The sequence below is a fragment of the Ceratotherium simum genome, chromosome 4 (genome assembly GCF_057802395.1).
Source record: "Ceratotherium simum simum isolate JZ-2026a chromosome 4, ASM5780239v1, whole genome shotgun sequence".
Classification (NCBI taxonomy): domain Eukaryota; kingdom Metazoa; phylum Chordata; class Mammalia; order Perissodactyla; family Rhinocerotidae; genus Ceratotherium; species Ceratotherium simum.
The window spans coordinates 53,452,724-53,475,657 of NC_141903.1; the positions used below are offsets into that span (position 1 = coordinate 53,452,724).

Genomic DNA, 22,934 nt, shown 5'->3' on the forward strand with positions numbered 1-22,934 from the left:
AAAACTAAAATCAATATGTAGCTATCCTATTGATACAGGTGTATGTTTATTAGAGTTCAAATGCAGCCACTTAACAATTTCAATTAAACTAAGGCAGATTACAAAACAGTAAAAAAAAATCTTTTTTTAAAATCAATCTCAAGTTTTTGTTAAGGCATATATGCTGATATATGTAAGCTCCTAATTAATATATAAAACGATCCAATTAAACTGTAAAAATTATAACTGCATATGATATCCTTCATGATGCACATGTAATAGAGGCATTTATAGCTACAAAAAGAAAACATGCTGATTGCAAAGTCAAATAATAAAAATGTATATTGTTCAGTACAGTAACTATTTTAAATGAAGTCACTAAAACTCCTTTTCATCTTTAAAAAAAAAAAGGAACTAATGGTCAAATTAGGCAATAATATACATATACCTTAATAGCCTTGAATCTTGACACATCATTATCTGCAAACTGCTGTAAAACCTGCCTGGCAGAAAATCCAAATGTACATAGTCCATGTAATATGGGCTTGTCAAAACCTAAAAAAAAGAGACAGAGTTTAGTTAGACATACGCACATTTCATGATTAAAAACCAAGAATAGTTAATTCGGGATTTCAAAAATATATCCTTAAACTACATTAGCATGAATTATACTATCTAGTTTAAGAAACATGGAGGGCTGGCCCCGTGGCTTAGCGGTTAAGTGCGCGTGCTCCGCTGCTGGCGGCCCGGGTTCGGATCCCGGGCACACACCGACGCACTGCTTCTCCAGCCATGCTGAGGCCGCGTCCCACATACAGCAACTAGAAGGATGTGCAGCTATGACATACAACTATCTACTGGGGCTTTGGGGGAAAAAAATAAATAAAAAATTATAAAAAAAAAAAGAAACATGGAAAATATTTTATAAATAATACTTTCTAGGAGAAAATTATGAAATAAACAAAGAAAAAAAAAACAAGAAAAGAATGTTAGAGATCTGGGAACACAAAGAATTGTTTTGTTTAGCTTTGGCTGTAACTATGAAATCATCCATGGTGATTTCAATATCCATGTATGTAGATGATCCTTCCCTAACTTTTCAGGACCTGCTCTCTCCTCCAATGACCTTGCCCTCCGTGATAACTAAGACACCCACCCCCTCGGTCCTATCCTAGACCTTCCACTAGCGGAAGCTTCCTTCCACCATAATCTGAATTTCACGTACACCATTTTCTGTACTCTACTTCCTACCTTTCCATATCCTTTGCATAAATATATTGGAGGGGACTATTTTTAAAATGTTACTCGAACTACCAGTCATAAGTAGCAACGTCTTTAAGTATTATTTAGATGACTGAGCTAATATTTTTCATTGATACATATTATTAGCAACTCACCTGCTAAACTAGCAAAGTTAGGATCAATGTGCAAGGGATTCCAGTCTCCACTGAGGCGGTACAAAGCAGCCTGTGGAGAAAGAATTATAAAAGTAACTAGCACTCAGTGCTTTCTTAGAATACATTAAAACAAAAAACAGGAAATATGGCTGGTTATTGTTTAAGAAATACATCATAATGTACCTAATTGAAGCTTTGATTAAAAAATAACTATTTGTAACAAAAGATTAACTATAAATCAAATGCTTTTTGTAACACCTGCCACTGAAATCAGCTTGGGGGCAGGGGAGGGCGGGGAGGACTGTCAAATAATAAGAAGGGGAGCCAAGAACTACATCTGAGTATAACACTGGTTACCACTACCTAAAGAGAAAATCACAAAAGGAACCCATCAATCTACTCTCAATAAAACACAATGAACATAAAGTAAATGTTGATAGCTGCTTCTAACCAAGCAAAACTTATGCCAACTTTCTTAACGGGTTGTTTTAAATTGAAGCCTGTAACACAATACTAGACATATAAACATAAAGACTCATCACAAACTTTCATTCTCCAGGTACACTAAAGCCTGAGCATCAGCTCATCCTGCAAGAAAACAGACTGATACCTTGTCATTAAGATTAAATTTCTGCTTAGTCTAGATTTTCAGATCGCTTTTTTCCTCAGATGAGGCAGGACTAGCAGAAAGATATAAATAATAGAAAAAAGTCACCATACTTTACAGCATTTAAATTCTGCATTTTTCAAACTAGAGAATACTTTTCAGTTCTGAAGGGGAGAAATTCACAAAACAGCTAACAGTAAGTATTTAATGTATCGGTAAATTAACCTGAGCCTCCTTTGAATCTACCTCAAGACTTCTTCCCTTTCTCATCAATTGCTTTGTTAAGCTTTGTAAGACTATTAAAATGTTGCATAAGGACTAGCCATGTCAGCATACCTGACTTTCTTAATTACTGTTTTTTTGATATTTTTAATTGTTGATTATTTTTTAACAAATTTTATTTACAGAAAATAACTGTCTATAATTCATAGGAAAATGTCATTTCCTTTTCAATATGCTTTGTATAATTTTAATTTATAATTTATATTTTATATGTATGCTAACTTACATACTAATGTAAAAATTACAAATTAATGTAAAAATATTTTACAAATTAATGTAAAAAAATATTAATTTTAATTACAAAATAAAATTTACATATTAATTAGGAGCATGCATATATGCCTTAACAAAAACTTGAGATCTTTAAAAAAATTTTTTTTTTTTACTGTTTTGTAGTCCACCTTAATTCAATTGAAATTGTTAAGTGGCTGCATTTGAACTCTGCATTTGAGCTCTTTCCCCTCCCTATCACCCTATATGATAGTTCTATAAATTATTCACTTTTTCAATGACTCAATATTTTTTTCCCTTTTTATGTCATCTAAAAATAACCAAATCAAATCAACAACTATCGAATAGTGGTGACTTGCAAGAGTCTGTATAAGACGTTGGAGGATTAAATGATAATTTTTAAAAAGCACTTTATAGCGGCCGGCGCCATGGCACAGTGGTTAAGTTTGGTGTACTCTGCTTTGGCAGCCCGGGTTCACCGGTTCAGATCCCAGGTGCAGACCTACACCCCTCGTCAGCTGTGCTGAGGCAGCGACTCACATACAAAATAGAGGAAGATCAGCACAGATGTTAGCTCAGGGACAATCTTCCTCAAGAAAAAAAGAGAGGAAGATTGGCAACAGATGTTAGCTCAGGGTGACTCTTCCTCACCAGAAAAAAAAAGCACTTCACAAACAATAAAACACTAGGCAAATATACATCATCATGTTGCATAGAAATGAACGAAAAGATACATTGCAAAGCCTGAAGGGAAAGTTGTCAAATACATGATAGATTACGGGCTTTGGCCCCAGACAGACCTCGGTTCAAATCCAGTTCTGCCATTAATGGGCAAGTTTCTTTATCACCCTAAGCCTCAATTTTCTATTTAAAAAACTGAGAGGTTAATAAATCTCTTACAAAGCATTATCCTTGGTAAATATTAATATGTAAATAAATGTGTGCAATTACTACTATCTTAAAAGATTATAGCAACAGTATAAGGCAACCAAGTTTTTAAGATTAGTACCAGTATTCTTATCCCTCAGATATCATTTCTATGAATGAAAAGAAACAACTCTTCTAAAGAAATCATATTAAAGGAATATGAAAAATTTCATACTATTTCAATGATAGCATTGCTTCCTACAGACAGCATAGTTAGCAAAGACAAAAAAGATCCATCGCGAAAAATTACTAAAGTCAATTGATTGGATGTTTAACTAAATTCAATCATAATGCAAAATAAGTGTTCTCCAAATAAAAAGGAACACTGTCAAGACTTATTTTCTGAATATTCCAAAGGACTTGCATATTTCAGAAGGAAAGCTAAAAGCTTCTTGTTTTGTTTCATTTCTGCCTAAATATAAAAATCACAAAATTCATACAAACACACACACACAAAAACCAAGAAAAATAGCTATATATTGTCTTACTTGTGTATTAAATGTGAGTGGGAGGATCTTCTATATAAGAGTAAATTAGGTCTTAATTTTATTTTTAAAAATTGTACCATTAAGTTAAACCAAATGCCAAATAAAAAGGCTCAGGAATCAGTGCTTCCCAAATCCTCACATCCTCCAAAAAAGCATACAGATCAACAAGAAGAACAAATACAATTAGATCCCAAGCCTACAGTGTAGGTAGAAGACAGAGAACACCGTAAACTTCAAATTCTCATAACTAGAAAAACAGACACCAACATCCAACAGAGCTCTCTTCTGAGCACCCTCTCAAAGCTACTGTGGAGAGTGGCAGGGGGGTGAGGAGGAGAGCGCAGAAGCAGTGCATGGAAAAGATAAGAGGAAAAGAAAGAAAAATCACCTCTAGACAGAGAAAGTCCACCTTAAGGACAAAAATACTGAGAAAAATCCTGGAAGATAAGAACACTGACTACAGAGAAAAGAATTACAAATGCATGGGCCTCCAGATGGCAGTCCCAGAAAGGCAACACTTCTAACGGAGAAGAGGATAAAACAAAGACATCCCCTTTGAAGACTGGATGTGAAGGAAAAAAGAAGCAAGAGGGGAAATTTATGATCCTGCAAGATAAAGATAACTAAAAATAATTTTTTTAATAAAACATCTCCCACAATGTCCCACTCCAAAAAGCCATCCATTAAAGAAAATGCACTTTGCTACACTGACAACAGAGGGCAGTCTTGAATTCCTTGAAGAGAGAATCTTGTAAACCATCCCAACCTACCAGCATTACCCATGAAACGCATATAGGTACATAATCTTCTGTGCAAACGGCAAAACAAAAGAGAAAATAAGAAAAAAAACATTATAATAAATGAAATTCCCCCCAAACAAAACAACTATCAATCAGAAGAAAACTATAACACAACACTCAAGTATCTGGGGATATGAAACAAGCATCTTGAGTCTGAAATTTAAAAACTAAGAATATAAGTGGACAACAAACATGAAGAAAGGAAGTAAGAGATGATTAAACTCAGGAAAGAAATGGAAGGAAAAAAATCAACATCATATCAGAAATGAAGACTAAATTATAAGGTGCCCAAAAGAGAACATATTCAAATAAAAATTTAATAAGGGCCATAGAAAAAAAGGAGGAAAAGAACCAAGAGAACGGAAATGAGATCAAGAAAGAAGGACAGAGATAAAGTAGTTGAAAGGCAGATAGAAAAAGATCCAATGTACACATAATTGGAGTACTTGAAGAAAGAAAAATAAAACAATGAATGAGAACTAACATTTAAAATTACAATCCTAGAAAACTTTTTGAAAATAAAAGAAGATCTGAATATACATATTAAAAAGGCCCACCAGCTACATGGGAAAACTAACCTGGAATGAGCAACAATGAGACATACCTTAGTAAAACTATCAGACTTTAAAGATAAAGAAAAAAATCCTAAGGGCCTCAAGGATAAAGATCAAGTAACTCAGAGGAAGAGAATTAGACTAGGATCAGACGTCTCAAACGCAACATACAAAGCAAGGCAACAATGGAACACCATTTTTAAAAAACTCAGTATTTCATATCCAGCCAAGCTGTCCTTCAAGTCTAGGGTATAGAAAAACTGTCTTAAATACATAGGAACCAAAGGAATACCACAGACATGAGCCCTTCTTAGGGAACCTACTACAGGAGGAGCTTTATTCAACCAAGAGATGATGGGGGAACCTTTGGCAAAAGGACTGACAAGTTCAATTGCAAATCTAAGACTAAAACAAAGATGGGGAAGAGAGTGGAAGAATAATACATAAATGTTAAATGTCTTGAAAAAGTAAAATTAATACATGCCAAAAAATGGGAACAACAAGGGAGAGAGAAACAAGAAAATAAAAGAGGCCCTTTAATTGTTATACAAGAAACAAGTAGAAAACAAAGGACAGCAACAAAAACTGGAAAACCAGATAGCAATAAATGAGGAAATGAGGTACTGAGGACATATAAAAAGGTACAGGACTTCCACCTCTGGTCATAATGGAGTACCCAGAATAGACTTACTCTTCCACTGAAAACAACTAAAAAAAAAAGTTTTTTAAAGGGTGTATGGAGACAGTGTTCTTAGACATTGGACAGTAGGCAGTGCAGGATTGCGATTCTTGACAGAAGAGAAACAAACAAGATGAATTCTACAATTGCCACAGCTTTCTGCCTGACAGCACTTTCCAGACTGCCATGAAAGAAGGAAAACCCAAACAGCAAAACAGTCTCAAGGAGTTAAAGAGATGAAGATCAAAGTTCTGGGATACTGTGCAGCTGGAATGTGTATGTACTAAAAGATGAGGAACCTACACAGAAAAGAGCTACAGAAATCTAAATAGAGGTCCCCTTGAGGGTCATACAGGAAGGCCCTGGAAGATGAGACACCACATGAAGGAAGGCATGTGGAGAAGATTAGAGGCACCCCAGCCAACAGCCAGCACTAAGACCCTAGACTTGTGAAAGAAGCCACCTTGGTCTTCCAGTCCTGCCTAGTCACCCTCTGAGAACAGCTACATGAGTGATAGCCAACACCATTTGCAGCAGAAGGACCCAGTCAACCCACAAAGTTGTCAAAAGTAATAAATAATTGTTTCAAAATAAAACAAAACAAAAAAGGCTGTACTGGTAATATACATGGCAATATAATAAAGAATTATATTTTAATAGATAGTATAACCAATATGCCCAAAACTAACTTTACTTAATGATGATGATAGCTAAAATCCTAATTGTTAGAATAAATAGTATAAGATACGTATCTGTGGAAACTACAGACATTTGTTTTTGTTCTCCCCAAATGCAAAGCCTGACATCTGATATCTATTCATTCTTTGGTCTTTCTGGATTATTGGGGATGAATTATCTACTTATTAATTATGAAAAACTATAAAGTACACTTATAATGTCCTACCACCTTAAAGATGAAGAAATTCTCCTAAAGACATGATAAATATCCCAGAAGTGATATTGGTAGCGGTAAAAACATGGTTGCCAGTTCCCTTACTGATTGAAAAGTTACTTAATACCTAGCACAAAGTTTATGCTATAATGGCATAATTTTTTCCTTATTTTCACCTCTCCTTAAAGATTTACCCATCCACGATCATCTCTCACTACTCTCCAGTGTGAATGCTGTAATTCTTACTCCTTGTACACTCTTCATGCTATCCTCTCTTACAGTCTGCTATCATTACTTTTTTTTTTCTTTTGTGAGGAAGATCGGCCCTGAGCTAACATCTGCCAATCCTCCTCTTTTTGCTGAGGAAGACTGGCCCTGGGCTAACATCCATGCCCATCTTCCTCCACTTTATATGGGACGCCGCCACAGCATGGCTTGACAAGCAGTGTGTCGGTGCGCGCCCAGGATCCAAACCAATGAACTCCAGGCCGCCGCAGCGGAGCACACGCACTTAACAGCTTGTGCCCCCAGGCCAGCTCCAATATCATTACTTCTTATCCCCTTCCCGGCCACACTGCAAGCCCTACATCTCTGGTAAGAGAGACTATCCATACACCATTTGAGTTCAGCTAAGTCCCATCTTTCCTACCAAACCCTTCCACATATCATTTCCTAATGAGTATCCCTTCTCTGAATGTCCACAGCACTTGCTCCATAATTCAAAGCCTTGTACTTAAATCATTCGTTGTTTGGAATAGGTGCCTTAGTTATACAGACATCTACATCTTGAGTATGCGAGTGTCCTTTCGGCTCCTTGACAACAGATCACACTTCTTCTAGATTTGTATCTCCTATAGCACAGATCCAGTTGAAAACAACCCACAAATCCCCTGAACTTTATGCAAAGTTTTATGCAAAATATTTTTTGAAGAAACAGTAGGTAGCTTTCATCATGTTCTTGAATGACCATATGATACAAAATGGTCAGGAACCTCTGTCAAATGATGGGTGACCATTATTTATACAAAAAATATTTGTTAACTTAAAAACTGTCCTTTGTCACACAGCAAAACAGTCAACTCTCCTAAAGGCTAACAAGTTCTATTCATCTGAAAAAGAGTAAAAGAAAGAAATTCTCTCTACTTACTGAGTGTAGAAATTCAAGCCTTGGAAACTACTCAGCTTTTCTTATCTACAGCAGATACATTTTATGACTTCAGTAACCCAAGAATAATAAAGGCGCATTGTTGAGCTTTCTGAACCACGAACCCATGAAGCCTTTTCTGTTCTTTAGCGCTCTAATAAAATTAATTTCACTATGCAGCTTTAATTAAACAAAAATATGGGTGCCTTCTTAAGAAACTGATAAGAAGCAGGGATGGGAAAAACATTTCAAGGCAAAAACTAATCTGAGGAAAAAAGTATTATTCTTTCCGCCACCCAATTATATAGTGTAGAAAAAAAATACAATTAATATGTACCAATCTTAATTCTTTCTGGCTCATGAAATTATATATTTGCCAACATAAATCCTGCAGAAGTTCTCATACCAAGCATATCAAAATTAACATAAAAAAATAAGTAAACTTTATAAACAATGTGCTGTCATTCCATGGTCACTCACAGCATAACTTCGGAGCTTTACTTATTCTGTTCTACATCTGCATGCGTAGTCTTCTGGCCACCTTAGAGAAAAATCTTCAGGTCTCTCAAAAACAAAATTGCTTTTCTCATCTTTATGGTTATCTTTTGTTTTTTAAATCTTTGCATGCGCACAGAATTTCTTAACTTACAGGGTATTTTATCTCCTCCATCAGAAAACAAATTATTTATGCTAAATAAAAGAGATAAAATGACCTACCTCTTCTAACATGCTTTATTTTGCCTGTCCCCTAAAGTTAGCAAATAATAATCTGTTTCCAAGCAATGTAGTCAGCTTTCTTTCCCAAGAGAGAAAGGATGACTAAAATTTGCCTTTCAATTCTTTTTATCCTGCTTCCTGAGGCTTTCACAAAATTCTTCACTACTAAGCTAGGCAATTTCTTTAAGGCAAGCACTCCACTGCCAACATAGCACGATGCTTTTTGAATTGACTAATGAAAAGCCACTTTATTTTTCTTTTGATACCTAATGGAGAAAAAAATTGATAAGTAAAAATGTAGCAAGAATGAATTCTAACCACAGAAATATGTCATTATTTTTATTCTGTTGAAAGACACAGCCACTACTTTTGGACTCACAAAATTATAGGGTATCTGAGTTATAAATCTAACAGTGTCAGCAGTCAAACGGCTTTATCACTTTTCAAAAATATAATCTTACCTGATTAAGTGAGGTGGTGTCTGCAAGTACAGCATCAGGAGGTCTATTAGGTATGGCTACAGCTGCCTGAAATCAAAAACATTATATGTTAAATACTAACAAAGTATTGTTACTCTCTTTACCCAAACTGATATTTGACAAACCACCATGTTTCAATATAATAAAATCTGCAAGTTGGATAAAAAGGTGTGTTTTTTTTTATCATTTTATGTTCAGGAGATAATTACCTTTAAAATTTCAGAACTTTTTGAGTTCCCTGAAATGACCTTGTTTAATGAAAGGAATCATATAATCAGATCCATTCTCTAGGCCACGAGGGAAAAAAAGGTCAAGACTTTTTTCCCAATGCAAAAGATGATGATAACTATACAAATTAGACAATTCACACCTAAATTGATTTAATCTTTAAATGCACTTTACTAAGGGTGTGGGTCTCTTTGCATCTATATCCTATTTGGAGCTTAAGCTTCTTGGATGTGTACATTAATGTTTTTCATCAAAGCCATTATTCCTTCAATTATTTTTTCTGCTACTTTCTCTCTTTCCCCTCTTTCAGATACTCCCATTACAAGAATGCTGGTATACTTAATGGTATCCCACATTTCTCTGAGGCTCTTCATTCTTTTTCTTTTCTTCATTTTTTTCTCTCTGTTCTTCAGACAGATATAGATAGATAAATAAATAGATAGATAAACAGATCATCAAGTTTTTTTATTCTTTCTTCTGCCAGTTCAAATCTACTGCTCAGCTCCTCCAGTAAATTCTTCATTTCAGTTATTGTACTTTCAGCTCCAGAACTTTTATTTGGATCTTTTTTATAATTTCTATTTATTTATTTTCTCTCTTTAATGAGTCACTGTCATCATACTTTCCCTTACTTCTTTAACCATGGTTTCCTTTAGTTCTTTGAACATATTTACAATAACCACTTTGAAGTCTTTGTCTATTAAGTCCTCTCAAAGGCAGTTTCTGTTGCCTGTTTTGTTTCGTTTTGTTTTGTTTTCCTAGCTATGAATCACATTCTCCTGTTTCTTTCATGTCTCGTAATTTTTGGTTGATAATCAGACATTTTAGATAATATATTGTAGCAACTCTGGATACTGATCCCCCACCCCCTTCCAGGGCTTGTTGTTACTGTTAACTTCTTTATTTGTTTAGTGACTTGGCTAGACTACTTTAGTTAAGTCTATGTCCCCCACAGTATGCAGCCTCTGATGGTGCTCCTCAGAGGGTACAGCCTTGTGCAAGCACACAATCACTCTGGGATGACCATGGTTTTAGCAGGCCTCTCTATCACTGTCTCTCTCTGATCTCTCTGTTAAACGGTCTGCCTCTTTTGGTATTATATCCAGCTGTTAGGCTCCGCTAATTGCCAGATGATTGCTCTATTATTTTCAACAATGCCCTGTGGCATAAATTCTTCCACAGTCTGATCCAATTAAACTCAGGCCCCTTTGCAGGGGTAGTCTTTGAGGGCAGTCTTTGAGGTTTGTTATGATCCCATGGGCTCTTCTTCACTGTCTCTTTCCATTGTTCTCTCTAGTAAACTTCTAGTTGGGCTAATTGACCTTAACTGCTCTCATGGAGCTACCAGCCACCTCTTGATTGTTTATCACTAAAGTAATCTTGGTGAGCACTCTTACTTTTGTTTTTTTTCCTGAGAAAGATTAGCCCTGAGCTAACATCTGTTGCCAATCCTCCTCTTTTTTGCTGAGGAAGACTGGCCCTGGGCTAACACTCATGCCCATCTTTCTCTACTTTACATGGGATGCCACCACAGCATGGCTTGATAAGAGATGCGTAGGTCCGTGCCCAGAATCCGAACCTGAGAACCCTGGGCTGCTGAAGCGGAGTGCATGAACCCAACCACTATGCCACCAGGCCAGCCCCAAGAGAGACTCTTACTTTTGAACTTCCAAATACTCTGTTCCAAAATGAGTCAGTTTCCCTGGGAAGAGTTTCAGAGCTCTCTATCATTACGGCCTGCCTTGCCCCCTGGGCAAAAATTCTGCACCACTGCAGCAGAGATGGGGACAAGGACAGTGGCCCACTTCTCACCAAGTGACATCCTCACTTTATAAGAAGGGTGCCAGGCAGGGGTAGTAGCTTCTGGTATTCTCAGCTTGCTTCTCCCAGCATGGAACCCCCACCCTATGAGCAAGCTGAGGCAAGAGAGACAAGGGCCTAGTATTCTCAGCCTGCCATAGATGGAACAGAGTTTCAACCCTACAAGTTGGGGCTGTGTGGAGGAAGAGAGCACCACAACTCTTAGCCCTTTTACCCAGAATGGAGCTTCTGCAACACAAGCTGGCGCGGGAATAAGAAAAACTAGTGACCTGCTCCTCCTAGGAAGAAAGTGTGGTCTTATTCTGGGAGCTGGGGGCACAGGGATCCTGTGTTCTTGGCTGCACATGCCTAGAGGGGAGCTTCTGTCATGCTGAGCCAGGGGAAGAGGGAAGGAGAGACTTGTGGCTCAAATGCCATAGATTCTCACTGTTCTCACCAAGATATAGATTTTCTTGAATAAATATTTCTTCACTTGCTATATGCCCTTAGGACAATTCCCAGAGACTTTAAATTTTTACATATACAATTTTTACTAGTTATGATTGTTTCACTGGGGAGAGAGTCCAAGGAATTCCTCATACCATCATTCCAGAACTAGTCTCTCAATATTGCTTTAGGTAATACTTTATCTACTCCAGAAGAATGTTTATTACAGTATAATCTTATTACCTCAGATAAGTTAGAGGCAAAGGCCAGGTTTAATTAGTGTAAAATCCAAGTTATAAAATAATTTTAGGAAAAATATGTTTTTAGATACAATTTGAGAGCTAAACAGTAACTAGAATTGTTTTACACACGAGAAATGCTTGAGTCATTTAATGAATGAAGATTTTAATTTATACCAGGATCACTTGTATGTGTTAGGTTTTTCTAAAGACTTTTGGGTGCTGCAAAGTTTGTATAAGAAAGTAAAAATATTCCCATAATTATCTCAGATATATTATACTTATCTCTGCCAGACTTTTTCATATATAACATATGTTACATATTAAAACATACAAACATTGGGGCTAGCCCAGTGGCGCAAGTGGTTAAGTGTGCGCACTCTGCTGCGGTGGCCCGGGGTTCGCAGGTTCGGATCCCGGGCGCACACCGACGTACCGCTTGGCAAGCCATGCTGTGGTGGCGTCCCATATAAAGTGGAGGAAGATGGGCACAGATGTTAGCCCAGGGCCGGTCTTCCTCAGCAAAAAAAGAGGAGGATTGGCAGATGTTAGCACAGGGCTGATCTTCCTCACAAAAAAAAAAAACATACAAACATTAACAGCACTTCAAATCCAAGGAACATATTCTGATTCAAAAAAGTGTGGATTACTGAGGCTGTACTCTACGAAATTATACATATGGTAATATGCTGAATTCAAAATATAGACAAGAACTCTTAACTACACATATATTTTGCTTATAAAGGGATAGCCTACTTTGTTTTTGTCTGACGTTCGTTTTCCACCAAAGCCTCCAGAGCCAACAAGGAAGAGAGAGAACTGATTATAACATACAAGTTCCTTTCCAGAATAAGAATAGACTGAAAAATAAATGAAAGAAAAAATAAAAAAGTTATTACCAAAGACATAACTAGTTAACCAAGATGAACAATTCCTTTAAAGTTTCGAAACCAAAATCCAATTACTAAAAGGGTTTGTAATTTAAAGACACCCACATTTGGGTTACAAAGCATTCATTTTAATTCATTCACTACCAGTCTCTGGGAGGCAGAGAGAAGATCTTCACAAATCCTTTCTTGACTATGAAACAGCAGTTTCCCTCACCTCTTCTTAACCCTCCCCAAGCACCTTTCCTATTTCAATTCTCTTCACCTCAAATACTTCAAACAATCCCACTATGAAGTGCAGGTAACCACACTCTCAAACTTGCAAACATTCTGCCAGAGCCCTCAAAAGAACCTGGAATGTAAAAGAGGAAATAAGTGATGACAAAGATATAAGCTTCAGGAGGGCAGGATCATGACTGTTTTGCTCACCACCATATTTTTAGCAATTAGACTAGTACCTGGGACAGAAAAGACACCTAATACATATTTATTAAATTAATTAATGAATAAATGACACAGGTGAGCAAGTCAGTTAAGCAAGCAAGTAATGAATGAAAGTAAGCAGCTGTCCCTCTTTTTACTAATTTCCTAGTGAGACTTTGAGTACTATCTGTATCTCCAGCTCTAGAAAATTGGGAAGACGATTTTGAACTGCATACTAAGGAAAAATATAATTATAACAAAAAATAAGGAAAGTCATGGCAATTTGTATTTAAAATAAGATTTTTATCTTTATTACACAGGAAATTGGATAGATAATTCCATCTATACTTTACAAATTCTAATCCATTATTACCCATTACCAAGCTATAGTTGAATAAATGGAGTAGCTTAAAAGAGAATAGTAAAAATTGAAGCTAAGGTTACTGCAGAACTTTCATTTTGAGGTATGTTACACTTGGTAGAATGGTGAGAAGACTAAAAGAAACTGGGAGAATTGCAGCCACGCGTTGGCTGACATCTGGAATGACAAGAAAATATGAAAATCTAAAAAAGAAGAGGGAGAAAGAAGAAGACGAGGAAGAGGAAAAGGAGACGGAAGAGACATATGATGAAATACTATAAGTTAACAAAACAATGTAGTAGAAGAATATTTAAGAGCTTCAAAAATGTTCTCAACACATTATTAAGTAAAAACAAGGCCGTTCCAAAACAGCATATACAGTATGCTACATATTTAGAATAAAATGATAAAGCCCATATTCCAAATATCAGACAATATCAATTATTTCCACTATTCTTTATTTTCAAAATTTCTGACAATAAATACCTATTTCTTCTGTTCTTAAACTTTAAAATACTTTTTTTTTTTTGCAGGGAAAGATTTGCCCCGAACTAACATCTGTTGCCAATCTTCCTCTTTTTTTTTTTCCGCCCCAAAGCCCCAGTGCATGGTTGTATATCCTAGTTATACGTCCTTTTAGTTCTTCTATGTGAGCCAATTCCACAGCATGGCACAACTGGGTGTGGTTCCATGACCGGGAAGTGAACCCAGGCCGCCAAAGCAGTGACAGCACCGAAGTTTAACCACTAGGCCATCAGGGCTGGCTCTAAAATAAATAAATTTTACACAATGTATCTTTAGCTTATGTTCACTCACTAGTATTTCAACATTTATTAAACTACTATAATCTTTTTTTCTACTGCAAATAAAATGTGGCTATGGTGTTTTAAACCACATTATGAATTCAATAGGCTTGAATGCACAGGTTAGGAACCTACCATTTATAAGAATGAATCAGGGGTCAAATATACTCCAAGTTCCAAAGAGCTAACATAAAAAAGAATACCTACAATATAGCCTAATTAGCAGTTGAGGGCTGTCTCTGTATTCCTTCCTGCCAAAAACATACTCAAGCAAGTGTAATTCTCCTCTGTGTTTTCTACACCAGCCACATTTCTCACCTCTGTGCTTTGGTTATGTTGTCTCAAACGCCCTGAAATGCCCCACTGTCCCCATCCCTACCCCAATCTACTCCTTCTCCCCTTCCTCCCTTATTTTCTAAAAGAGCATATAAATTTTTAGAATGCTTATCTTGCTTTCTCACAAATTGGAAGATAAATACAAACTTACTAATCAACTTCCATGGTGAAGTATTATGTTACATACAAAGCCTATCAATCTAACAATATTATTATAAGAAGTGCAAATGAGTTACCATCCAAAAGAATTAGTAAACCGGATCCTTTATCTAGGACATCAGCAACAACTGCTTCACATTTTAATTCTCCTAAAATGAAAAGTAAAATAAATAAATAAATAAATAAATAAATTGTTTTAAAGACCATAAGTTATTATATTAATACATGAGAAAATTTAACATAATTTCCACTATAAGTTCAGCAAAACTAAAAAATTATGGTTTGAAATAAATTTTAACATGTTGAATTAAAAGCAATCAGAATACCTGAGTCGCTAAATTTGAAACATCAATAATTCTGATAAATTACGTTTTAAAAAATAATTTTCAATCATTCAACAAACATTTGTTAAGCATACAACCAATACCATTTACCCCATTCCTTCTCAAATCTCTACTCTACTCGCTTCAGTGAGACCTTGTTTCTTTCCAATCACTCTGTTCTTTTATGGACTCTTCTTTCCATCATTTTACTGTTGATGGCTTGATGGATTATCATTGTCTGAAGGTGAACTTATCTTCTTTTGCTCAAACTTGCTTTTCTCTTTTGTTCCCTATATGAATGAATGATCCACCCAGCTGCCAAAGCCAAAACTTGAGTATCACCCCAGACTCATAAAACAGAGTCTAAGTATGTGGCAAGACTTGAGTATGCAGAGATTGAAAGAAGCTAAATTAGACTAAAAGCTTTTGACTTCATCCTGAAGTCTATGGCTAGCCATCGGGCATTTTTAATAGGGAAGTGACAAACATTTGCATTCTGGAATAACATTCTGGCTGCAGTGAGGTAAACAGACCTGAGCAGAGCAAGAATGGTGGCAGAGAGAATACTTAGAAAGTGAGAGATGATGGTGGCCTAAACAAAGAAGTGGAAGTGGAGGTGGACAAAAATAGATGGATTCTAGATATACTGAAGGGAGAGAATCAGAGAACTTAGTAACCATCTGGATGTGAAAGATGGTAAAAGAGAAGTCAAGGAGGATAGCCAGACTTCTGTCACTTTCATCTCCTAAGTATCTCTCTGATCCACCCACTTCTCTCCATCTCTTCACCACCACCTTAGTCCAAGCTACCATCATTTCATTTGAACTACCACAACAGACTTCTAACTAGCTACGGCACATCCACTCTGACCAACTTTAAAACATGCTCCATTTTATGTCCCAGGTGACTTTTTCCCCAAGTCAAATCTGACAACGTAACTAACTGCTCTTCCCAACACCACCACCACTTCCCAAGGCTCTTGGGATAAACATACAACTCCCTAATGTGATACTATTCCCTGCCACCACTACCAGGCTCCCCAGCCACCCTGGCCTTCCTTTGCTCCTCCTTAGTCACACTTCTCCTTATCTCAAGGGACTTTACACTGCCCACTGGCTCTGTCTGCAATGCTCTTTCTTTCCTTCTTTACCTAACTTCTTACCTAGGTGAAATCTTTCTTTCAAATCTTTCCTCCTGTTAATTCCTCTGAGAACACTTCCATTACCAACCTGATTATGTCAAATCCTTCTATTTTAAGTTCTAACGGTAGCATGTACATTTCATCTGTAATGCTTACACACGTAATTGCAATTGTACATTATTTGTGTGGTTATTTGATTATTGGCTGTCCTCCCCACCAACTAGGTTATATGCTCCATGAGGGCAGTCTAGACTTGTTTCTGTTCTCCATTTCTTCACAGCCCTAGCAGAATGCCCAGAACTTAGCAAGCAATCAATAAATAATTGACAAACTGGTGACGATCTCCCTAGATGATCAACTCCACATCCAATCAAACCACAGGCCTACTCCCTACATACTTCTACAATTCCTCCACTTGTATCCATCCTCATGCCCATAATCCTATCCAATCAACTACAGCCTCTAACCTAGGTTATTACAACAGTCTCCTACAAAATTTCTCTCCCTCTACCTCATTCCCTTATAATACAAGTGTTACAAAGAGGAGCCAGAGTTGATGTTTTCTAAAATCCACATTTGATCATATAATTCTCTCCTGTTTACAGTCCTTACGTGGCTACCTACTGCCTTTAAAATAAAACGCAAACTTCTTCATCTGACTTTCAAGGCTTTTCAAATACCATTTTTACCTCTCTACTCTCCTATATTGCTTCCTTCCCCAACTTACCTTTAAGGAAGCTTGAACTATTTTCAGTTTCCCTAGCAGCCAATGCTCTTCCTTACTTCCAAACTTTTGCATATAGTGTTTCCTTTGCCTGAAATATTTTTCAATCTCTTCCTAACATGGTTAATTCCTAATTTCAGATCTCAGTTTAGATTTCATTTCTACCATGAAGCCTTCCTCAACCCCTCAAGTTTAGTTTCAGGTTAGAGACCTTCCTATGTGCTCCTGCACCAAACTTGTACTTCTCCCATTATAACGTATTACACAATGTTTATCATTGCCTATTGTCTCTATTCATCATTAGACAGACTCTAAGCTCTGTATAAATAAAGATAATGTCTTTTTTTGGTTATATTACAAACCCTTAGCAGAACGCCTAGCACACAATAGGTATTTAATAAATATTCAAGGAGTGAATAAATTACAGACAACTGTTTTCTTGCTATGCTTTTCTATAATTTCCAAATTTTCTATAATGAGTACATCTTATTTTATAATTTTATAAAAATCTACTTAAATATCAGTAGTTAAGGAGAAAAGGTTAAATGTACCTTAACAATCAAAACTACAGCTCCATGAGGTTCTCTTTTGGGAATTTGGCATAATAATTACATTTGCATAATGCTTAACTGTTCAAAAGCATATTTACATATACTAATACTTGATGGTCACATATTTCCTGTAAGAGAATCAGGCTGGTAACATTATTGATCTCACTTTTCAGATGAAATAAAGTATTGTTTTGCCCTAATAATAGCAATTATCTTGAGAAAGAAGTGATTCTAATTAAGAAAGACATCAAGTAGAAACATAATAAAGATCAAACTTTTGAACCCAGAAAATCTACAGACCAGCATATACTGGATTAGAACATGTTCTGGTTCATGATGGAAAATAAAGTGTTGCTGTTAGGTTTCTTGCACTCCATCTAAGGCTTATTTTTTTTACCACAAGGAGGTAAGTCAGCCTATGATGGTACTGCTGTAGCTAACAAATGAGCCATTGAGAGATACAGAGATGCTGACATTAGTCTTCTGATGCTTGAGGTCCTAGGTATTGTCAATTGATGAGTTTTGATAGAAAGTTTATAAATAGTAGTCATAACTTGGTTTTCTGCAGTTTAAAGAGGTTCCAAACCATAAGTATCTCGAATTTTGAATATTCATATTTACTAGAGAGTAAACTTTAAAACTACTTAAAGAAAATGCACAGAAACTACCAAAGAAAAATAACTCATGAAAAACATAACTTGAGATTAAGGAGATACAAGAAAGTATGCATTTTTCACATTTTCCTATTCATATCACTTTTCAGTTGTAATCATTTTTGAGTATATGTCTGATCTCTCTCTTCATATTTAAAATCCCTAAAGGCAGAAACCTATCTCACAACACTTCTACTTCCCTTATAACAATGGCTCCCAAATGAACCCTTGTTAGGCTGGTTGCATACAAAACAAGAGGGAGCTTCCCAGCTCTTCCACCACTGCCACCAGCACCACCACCACACCATATCCACACGACACATGCATGCACACAACATCTCCAGGGTTGGGATCCAGAATCCATACTTTATTGAAAATAACAGGTAATACAATATAACGTAATAACAGGCAATTTCAATATGCAGCCAGGTTAGAAAATTATCTAAAACTGAATATTGTGCCTTGCACGTGACAGGTACCCAGTGGATATGTGATGAATGTACAGTCACCACACACTGTGCACGGCCTCAGATAAAAAGAGCTGTATGCAAACTTACGCTGTACCACTAACATTGAAATAAAGCTATTCAGCCTTAAGCAATAAGAATCTCATAAATTTTTTAGTAAAATAAAAAGATATAGGAAAAAAATAAAGTAGGATTCTAGCTTCTTGCTGACCTCTATATTATATGGTCAGTATATAATTAGACAATATTCTGACATCAGAGTAGTGAAACAAAACAAATGTATCAAATTATAGTGAAAGAATAAAAAGAGAAGCTTTACTGAACAAGTAAAATATTACTGATAAAAATAAAACTGATTATTAAGGCAGACTTGGTATTATTTACTTTAAAACAAAATGGGAAAAAAGTTAATGACAAGAAATTCTATATCTTTTAACATTGTCTGCTTTATGAAAATCAGTACCAACATAAATACCTGAGAAAAGAAGAATCATATTCACAAGAATCATAACTGATTACACACAATCACCAAGTTTAGAACACACACACACAAAATGCTCCTTTTAGCTGTAAATAACACATACATCAATAGAGATAAATTAGCATTCTGAAGCAATTTATTAAATAAGACTATTAAAGGACAAAGTTTAAGGTAACCAAAACAGGTAACACCAATCTACCCTAATGGCTGACATGCAGATAAATAACTTGTGATGTGGTTTATTTTGGTCACTCTATGCCAGCTTAACACAATGACACAGTTTGGAAGGTTAGTCAGAGAATGAAATTATACTATGTTTACAGGATTGGTGTATGAAGAACTCACCTGTTCTGGGAAGTGGTTTATATAACTCCAAATATTGCTCTCCATGAAGAACCTAAGTTAAGGTAAGCAAAATTTTATCAGCTGACTTTCTTTTTCCACAGGTTCTACCTGTGGATACTGCTAATCAGAAGTGACACTTCACTGTCTACATGCTCACATCACTACATCTCCCAAATTATCTGCCTTGGTTTGTCTTCTACTTCTTAATCATCTGATTCAGAAACAATCTGTCCCCCAATCTAAAGACTGTCAGCTCTTTGGTAGCAGAGAATATATCTTACATTTGTGTTCTTCTTTGACATTCATAAATCCTTGTTGACTGATAATTATGGATTATTTGCCAATGGAGACACTAAACTAGGCTACATTTCTAGTGCTTATCACTGTGCCTTGAACATACTGGGTACCCAATCATTATATGTTGAATAAAAACAAACAAATTGACCAGTGCTAATAAAGTAATTGCAGGTCACACATACCAAATACAAACGACTCAACTAAAATACAAAGATAAACCTTACAACCACGTTCAAAGTAAAAGCCCTATCAATGTCAACATTTCCTTCATATAATATCTCATAAATTACCTACAAAGAGTAGATACTAAGGACACTGTGTAACTTCATAGCCACTTAACCTCAATGTAGCAAAGCAAGAACATACAAATATATGTAGGAAAAGAATAGAACAGGAAAAACAAAACCACCTGACCCACATATCCAAATGAGCACACTCCACTGCTGTGGGACAGCTTAATTCCCAGTCTTCCTCAGAACCCAGAGGGAAAAAAAGGGGGGTAGGGAGGGGCAGTGATGGGAGAACAAATGAAGGAGTGCCTCACTGTGTCATACGGCCTGGAAACTCAAGGTTGGGAAGACCGGCATTCAAATTCTAAGACGGCTATCATTCCCAGCCACGGATTTGGAACACTATTTATGATTTCCAACTCCTTCCAACTCTGAGGGAGAACTTGAAAACATTTACTTTGTTTGCACTTACATTATCCAAACAAGAACTGTTTGCAGCAAATACCACGGGAGAGTGACTAAAACAACAAACTGCTTGGCACATGTTTCTCGCCTCCCTCCCAACTTCATCAAATACTCTAATAAAATAAGTTCTCACAGATTCAGAGCAGCAATGGGCTAATCAATCCTCCAGTGAATGGGTTCTCCAATCAACCAAAGTTGCAGAAATCAGCTCATAGCTCTATGATTTAACAATTATCACTGGGCTCATAACCCAAAACTTACTTGAGGAAATAAAATATACACCACCTCAAAAGTTTTCTCATAGTTTTCACTCCTGCCTTCTTGAAACAATTTATTCACTTTGCTTTTCAAATACTACAATTTCCTGATATTCCTCATACCTCACCAGCCATTCCTTCTCAGTCTTTCTTGCTAATTCCTTCTCTTCAACCTCTAAACACCGCAGGGCCCCTAAACTCAGGCTCTTCTCTACTCACACTCACATATTACGTGATTTCATCAAGTCTCATGTCTTTAAATATCCCTTCAATGCTCAGAACCCCAGTTGGACCTCTCCCCCAAACTCTAGGTTCATATATTCAACTGCCCACTTTATATCTCCATTGGAATGTGCAATAGGCATCTGAAACCAATTCCTGATCATTCCCACCTTAAGTGTACACATACCTAAATAGTATTTATCCATTTTATTATACCTAAGTCTAGGTTCATATATTCAACTGCCCACTTTATATCTCCATTGGAATGTGCAATAGGCATCTGAAACCAATTCCTGATCATTCCCACCTTAAATGTATACATACCTAAATAGTATTTATCCACTTTATTATACCTAAATATTTATACTTAAATAGTATATATCTATTTTATTATATATAGTATTATGTCATATGTAACCATTATACATATTAAATATATTGCATATAATTATAAATAATACATATATGCACATACATATCATCCTAGTTGTCCAGACCAAAAACCTTCATCCTCAATTCCTCTTTCTTTCTCCTCATATCCAGCCTTTTGATGGAATTACTCCAATGGACTCCTAACTGGCTTCCCTGCTTCCATACTTGACTCCCATATAATCTATTTTCTACACAGTAGCAAAAATGAGCCTATGAGTGAACACAGCCAGATCATATCACACCTCAGCTCAAAGCACTACAAATGGCCTCCTGTGTTAATCAGAGTATAAGCTGAAATCCTTACAACAACTACAAGGCACTCTTCTCCTACCACTGCCTCCTTGCTCACATTACAGCTATTGTGGCCTTCTTGCTGTTCCAAAAACAAGCCAAGTATGTATCTGGCTCAGGGCCTTTTATACTTTTTCTCTCTGCCTCAAATACCCTTCCTCCAGCTAATTACCTGGCTTGCTTCTTCACCAATATCATCAGGTAAGGATTATAATATCCATTTTATAGACAAGGAAACTGGAGCTTAGAGAAGTTATTTACCCTTGGTCAAACAGCAAGTAAGTGGTAGAGAGGGAATTAATAACATTATGCTAGGGTTATAGGACTGTACGTAATTGTTGTTTTCTTCTTTTTGCTTGTCCTTTCAACTCTCTTCTCTTACTCTTAAAAAGAAAAATCAAAAGATATGCTAAATCTTTATTCTTGAATCAACCACTAAAAACTATTTTATTAATACACATATACACACACATATAAAGAATGTGACATTTATTATATTTAAAGAAACAGAAGAAAAGCAAAATAAAGGTTGCTTATTATGCATACCTTTGCAAAGTTGACTGAAAGCCCAGGAATCTCTGCTAATCCTCCCATTATAGATTTCTGAGCTATAATAACTCCAAAGGTAGGCAAACAGGAGAAATCAGGACTTCCTTCATAAATAAATTTCATATCTTTTGGTTCCTTGATTGATGCTCCCACTCCAAGGGCATACATAATTGCTTCCAGTTCCGTGTAAGCAGAAGAAAATGGAGGAAATTCATGGCCAATAGCTCCAGCCTACGGGACAGTTGTAGAAAACAATTTTTTCCCTGATATCTTTGTCAAATCTTTAAAATTTTAACTTTTCAAAACTATTGACTGCTTATATACCTAGTTTTGTTTTTGAAAAGATGTGAATACAGCGTCAAGTGAATCTGATGGAGTATCATAATAGTTTCATTATATTTGATTTTTTTTTAATAGAAACCCATTAGATAATGTGTGGAAAAGGACTTCATTTACATATAAGTACTTTTTTATCGCTTGCTTCTTGCTAATAGATAGTATGTCTCATTTTCAACTTTCCTGTCTCTGACGGTGGAAAGCCCTATTAATTCACTAAATATTAGCTACTCAAAAACACAAAAAATAATGAATTTGTTATAAATAGGAAGAGTGCATTGCCATATAAAATCTATTGTATAAAATTTACT

General features: G+C 36.1%; 1 protein-coding gene across 1 annotated transcript in view; it reads right to left on the bottom strand.

Moving 5' to 3' along the window:
- HSD17B4 (hydroxysteroid 17-beta dehydrogenase 4) overlaps positions 1-22,934 on the bottom strand; it is a 92,461-nt gene that overhangs the window by 24,333 nt on the left and 45,194 nt on the right. Inside the window, exons 13-19 of the mRNA XM_087429902.1 lie at positions 22,285-22,518; positions 19,545-19,596; positions 14,937-15,008; positions 12,647-12,750; positions 9,159-9,224; positions 1,377-1,446; positions 428-534 (exon numbers count right to left, since the gene is read on the bottom strand). Of these exons, the coding sequence (XP_087286028.1) occupies positions 428-534; positions 1,377-1,446; positions 9,159-9,224; positions 12,647-12,750; positions 14,937-15,008; positions 19,545-19,596; positions 22,285-22,518 (705 nt within the window). The remainder of the gene's footprint in view (positions 1-427; positions 535-1,376; positions 1,447-9,158; positions 9,225-12,646; positions 12,751-14,936; positions 15,009-19,544; positions 19,597-22,284; positions 22,519-22,934) is intronic.